This window comes from Meleagris gallopavo, chromosome Z, assembly GCF_000146605.3.
Source record: "Meleagris gallopavo isolate NT-WF06-2002-E0010 breed Aviagen turkey brand Nicholas breeding stock chromosome Z, Turkey_5.1, whole genome shotgun sequence".
NCBI classification, from domain to species: Eukaryota; Metazoa; Chordata; class Aves; order Galliformes; family Phasianidae; genus Meleagris; species Meleagris gallopavo.
In genome coordinates this window covers 8550554-8556222 of record NC_015041.2, presented here as the reverse complement: position 1 = coordinate 8556222, position 5669 = coordinate 8550554, and the positions used below count along the sequence as shown (strand labels likewise).

The window sequence follows — 5669 nt, the reverse complement described above, 5'->3', positions numbered from 1 at the left end:
TTTTTAACAGTGCCAGTGAACTGTTTAAAACTTTTTCTGGTATTTTTCCATCTCATAAATTTGTCTAACCACCTTTTTACAACCCATTTGTATTTCTGGCCTCAGTGTTAGTGACTTTCAAAGTCCTACCTTCTCATGTTAAGATTTACATAGATCATACTTTAAAGTCAAGACAGCTGAAATTCAAATCAGAAGTAAATATTTGTCTCATCTGATTAAACTTTTCCCATATTGTCAACAAGTTTATTTACTTGGTTTGGTTACTATGTAAGTCTTCTAAAAGTCTTCTTGCTACAAAGCTTTACTGGTATTTGCAAGACTACTTCCTAGTTTTGTTATAAATCACGTGTCAGCTTTAACAGTAACTATGAATTACTGACTCAGCATTAGTTGTTGTGTAACCCTTTGTAAGGTACACCCTGAGTAGTGATATAATAGATGCCTATTAGTTAGTGCTACTTACGAGTAAACTGCTCTTTTTGTTTTGTTCAGATAACAGTACAGACTTCTGGGCAACTGATGTGAAATGGTTTTCATTGTTGGAGAGCACAAACTGGCTAGAGATCATCAGGTTTGCTATACCTATAACTCTTGTTTTCAGATTATTGCTAATTGCATTTCTAGAGGGTTTTCAAAAATTTTCTTTCCTACTGGAAAGGAGAGAACATCTTCATATTTCAGGAAACTAAAGCAATATTATGGTCCTATTTATCTTATTTCTACAACATAGTTCACCATTTCTACAATGCAGAACTGTGTGAAGCACCCCACTTTTAAAAGATTGGGAGAAGCAGCAGATCGTTCCAATTACAGTTCTTTGAGGAAATCTCTTAAAACTATATATCTATAAGTTTCCTTCCTGTACTTAGCTTCTTTCCAAACTGAAGTATTCTTTCTTTCTTGCATGAAACCTGTTCCATGTCTCTGACTTGCCTTGCCATTCTCTGTACTCTCTACTTCTGTAATATCCTTTAGGATGGGATGAACTGCAGTATTCAAGATGTTAGTCCTCCACAGATTAATAAAATGACAGTTGTTCTCAGTTTTGTCCCCTTCCTCTCCTGATTGTTCCTCAAGTTCTTTTTCTTCTCTCAGCAGTCCACAGTGAGTAAGTCTTGGAATGGTGTTGGCTGGCATAAGGCTTCGTGTAGTGGAATGTTGAGGTTCTTTTATTTGTCTTCAGTGTTATTTTGTGCTGTCTGAATTATTTGTTGGCTTATTCTGTGATCAGCTTGTTACTATGAAGTACTTCTTCAGTTTTTTGCAGTGAGCTTAAGTTCGTTCTGTGCAGAATAATAATCAACGAGTATGGACATTGATTGAATGAGAGGTTCTAGTGAAGGTCATATATTGGGAAATCTATTGACATAACTCATAATTTAAAACTAAAGTACATACCAGCCCAAGTTCCTATCGTTAGGTTGCTTTGAGACTGGTCAGTTCTATACCTGGATGCAGTTATTTTCTGAATCAGCCTATTCTTGGCTCTTGGAGTCAGTAGGAATGCCTTCTCAACTACACTGAAGAATCTGACAGGTTTACAATTAGAGACTAAACTATTAGCTTCTGTTAGTGGCCTAATCAGTTACAAGAATCCTCATTTTCATGCAGACATTTCTGAAAATGCCAACTTCATCAAAAGTTAGGACTAGAAACAAGCAAAGTAAGTCTGTTTTTACATGATCTTAACTCCATTCAGTCATCTTTGTTTAATGATAATCTCTGAGTAAGCATTGTCTGAATGCTTACAACATCTGATTGCTGGTTTTCCCCCCTGTTACTCAAAAACAGATTGTGGGAGAAACATAAGTATGTTAAGTGAGGCAGTGTACTAGGATAAAGATCTGGATCTTAGCAATAGAGATGCTTCAATGTGTGTAATGATTTGTACTGATTCAGAATCAAGTACTGTATGATGTATGTACAAAGCTAACAATGGAAACGCACGATTGATTGCCAAATAAGGATATCTCCTGGAAGCTTGATGTTGAAATTAAATGCTTCATCTGTAGAAGATGAGTGAAGTTTTATATTAAAAGAATAAGCAAGTTTCAATCGTATGTGTTAACTACTTTTTAGGAGGCATTTTTTTACTTAAAAAAAAAAGTAAACATCTTAATAGCTAACTAGCTAACATCATAATAGTTAAACTAAACTTTTCTGTACCACAATAGGCGAGTCTTGAAGAAAGCCATAGAAGTTGTTGAGTGTCTGGAAAGGCAGCATACAAATGTTCTCCTTATAGGTAAGAAATTGATGAGATTATCCTATTTTATATTATTTTAAATTTCAATATATTATCCTATTTATAGAAATAATTCTGATTTTTCTTTTTGAAGTTCTTTAAATGTAGCTTAAGCTGTCAGTTCATAAGTATGGTAGAAGCTGGTACAATTGTTAACTGTCTGCTACTTTAAGAACGCTGAAGATCACACATTCCTGGAAATACTTCCAGTAGTTTAAAAACAAAACAAGCAACAGGACAAACAAACAGGGAAAAAAAAGAAGGGAACATTTAATAAGCATAGTTCAAAGCTAAGAGGAATACATTATAATGAGAAAGCTGTTTATAAACTTTCATGCAAGTCATACTGTCTGTTGTGGTGTTTTCATTTACTAACTTATTTTTAAGGTCTTTTGCTGTATTTTGAGATTGAAGAGAGGAGATGAGCTTCACACAGAACATTGAGAATAAGAACTTTATAAAGTGGTATTTCTGCTCTAGATGCACCCTAATATATATAGTCACTTTAGTAAAGTGTAAGCTTACTGTACGCATCTTGAGCAGAGCGTTTGCCCAGACTGATGAAAGTAATCACATAAGAAACCAAACTTAATGTTAACCAACACACTATTTTTCTATTAACAGTTAGGGGATTTTTCACCACATTACCATTTGAGAAACCTAGCTCTGGAAGATGTTTCTCAAAGGCATGTGAATGACAGAGGATGGATATTGCACAAGGGGGCAATTTCAGCGCTGTTGTACCTGCTCACCTTCTGTCTCTTGTGTGCATTTAGAGATATTTTAAGTCACAGCCCCACCTTGTGAGAAGATGCATGCAGAACAAAAGGGTGAGGACTGAGTAGCTGGCCTAATAGTTGAAGGCAGAAGGAGGCAGTGTGTGCCCTGTGGGAGACTGAAAGGAGTAGGGATCAAAATTCTTACTACTGCGCTTGAAAGTTTGCTTTCTATTTTGTCTTGCATGTGTGTCCAAAAACCTTTGTTTTCAGGAGGAAAAAAACGAAACACAACAAACAGTATTAGAAATTCAGATTTAATCTCTCTATTATATAACTTGTGAGGAATTTTGTGCTTCTGTGTTTTGAAATACATTTTTGTTTAGTAATGTGCAGTTAGTAATTCTTTGCTTTGTTATCCAAAGCTTAAGGAATGGTTTAGACACTACAGCTTTTTCTTCTCTTTTGTAGAAGAGAGTGCTACTGATCTGTGCTGTGTAATCTCCAGTCTGGTTCAAGTGATGATGGATTCATACAGCAGAACAAAGTTGGGATTTCAGAGCCTTATTCAGAAGGAGTGGGTAATTGGAGGACATGGCTTTTTGGATCGTTGTAATCATTTACATAGAAGTGACAAAGAGGAGGTATGATATTTTTTTTCTTTAATTTTCCTTACTTGATATTTAAAATTTTAGTCAGCGTAAGGAGGGACTTAGCTAACCATCCACAAGCTCTTTTGTTTTTTTCTGCTTCATGGGTGAATGCTTTGTACAGTGTTAGTGTTTCTGCTATTTAAAGTTTAACAATGTCTTTACAACTAAATAAATGTGAAATTTAACTTCAGTATTTGAGCCTTTCAAAAAAGACTTGCATCTTGTATCCTTTTAAACTGTCAAACTGCTTAACATCTGTAGAAATAACTCAAGTGAATTATGCATTTTTGTCACAGCTTCATATGTTTGTATTTTGGGAATGAATCATTGCTATGAAGAATGGAAATCATAAGTGTAAACTGTTCAATTCTAATTAACAACTGTTATGAACTAGTTTTGCAACTTTGAAAGTGGCTCCTTTACAGCCTTTTATAGTGAGCTAATATGTACAAATTCAGCTTAGAAAGTGTTGCTCTCTGCTTTTAACAGTTGGTTTGAGGTCACTCAGATGCACTGCAGAGTTCAGACAAAGTTGTATACAGCAATTCTGTAATTCACCAGGTTGCATTCTTCGATTTGTGTTTGTAGATGCTAAACACTGTAAAATAAAAGGTCTGCATGATAGAATGTACTTTATTTTTGTGAAACTGATACAATATTTTCTTTTTAGGCTCCTGTGTTTCTGCTCTTGCTAAACTGTGTCTGGCAGTTGGTACAACAGTATCCTCCAGCATTTGAGTTCACAGAAACTTACTTAACTGTCTTGTCAGACAGCCTCTATGTGCCTATATTCAGCACTTTCTTCTTCAACTCACAACATCAAAAAGACACTACAACGGTAAGGGTTTGTTTTGTGTATGCAATGTGCTGGATAACAAGTTTGTTTGATAGACAAGGAATACTCAAAAAAAAAAAAATCAACTAGTAGCGTGTTTTTCCTTATTTAATTGAAGAATGATGCCTTGGAGGTGAATCAGTTCAACTTTGGGTCTAGAGAGTCATGTTCAGTACTTTGGAGCATGTGAGGACAAGATGAAAATAACTCAGAAATCTGTTAGTTCTAGTGTGGGGCTACAGTTCCATGTTCATCAGTCTCCAGTGAAAATTGAACTCCTTAACCTAAGCTGTCCTACGTAAATTATCTACAAAATTCTCCTGTTACATACTCTGCTTTGTTCTAAAATCAGTGTTTTTGGTTGTTGATTTATATTTGGTTAGTGCTTTTCCGTAGCATAAGGAGGTGGAAGTAGGCAGTAAAGAGCCTAAGAAATTGAAGATCGCTGTTTAGCATATAAAGTGCTGAGCATAAAATTTAAATTGGCATCACTGCGTGACTGCAATGAAATACAGAGAGGTTTATTCCACAGTCCTGACATGCTCTCTGTGTTTGAGTTCAAGTGTCCATCTCCTGCCCAGCTTTCAGAATATTTCTTAAGTTCACCTTGACTTGGTCAGAAACCCTTTTTAAATGTCTTAATGCTTTGGCAGACTGGTGAAATCCTGAAGACACAAAGTAGTCCTTTCAGATTTCTTACTGTGTGGGACTGGTCTGTGCAGTTTGATCTCAAGGCCCAGGCTTTTCTGAACAACCCTCTTTATGCAGAGAAACCGAAACCAGAAAAAAGCCAACGGAAAACTGCACGATTCAAAGTAAGATTTTTTTTTTTCTTAACCTGTTATTTCTATCATTTAAAAATAAAAAAAGAAGTACAACTTGGTCATACTTCTAGCATGCTTACAGTAGTGGTATGAGTGTCAACTGACAAAATACATGTACAATTCAGACTCATCTAGCTCTTGAGTGCTGCTCGCATCTCTTTCAGCTTTTCAATCAATCTTCCATGGTTTCTGTGCACTGCACAGTTTTTCTTACTACTGCACTTGCATACAACTATTAACTTCTTCCTGGGATTTAATGCCCAGGTGAATTGTAATGATTTTAAGTGATTTTGTTGTTTCATTCCACTGAGTACTTACTTGAAGCGCATAACAGGCTTGTAATTGCCTCCTTGATTTTTGCCCTGAGTATAATGGGAGTGTGTGCATGTGTTTAAA

The 5669-nt window shown here is 35.7% G+C and overlaps 1 protein-coding gene across 1 annotated transcript in view; it reads left to right on the top strand.

The window, feature by feature from the left end:
• MTMR12 (myotubularin related protein 12) overlaps positions 1-5669 on the top strand; it is a 30481-nt gene that overhangs the window by 21055 nt on the left and 3757 nt on the right. The window contains exons 11-15 of the mRNA XM_031557226.1: positions 493-571; positions 2175-2245; positions 3433-3605; positions 4285-4452; positions 5103-5264. Of these exons, the coding sequence (XP_031413086.1) occupies positions 493-571; positions 2175-2245; positions 3433-3605; positions 4285-4452; positions 5103-5264 (653 nt within the window). The remainder of the gene's footprint in view (positions 1-492; positions 572-2174; positions 2246-3432; positions 3606-4284; positions 4453-5102; positions 5265-5669) is intronic.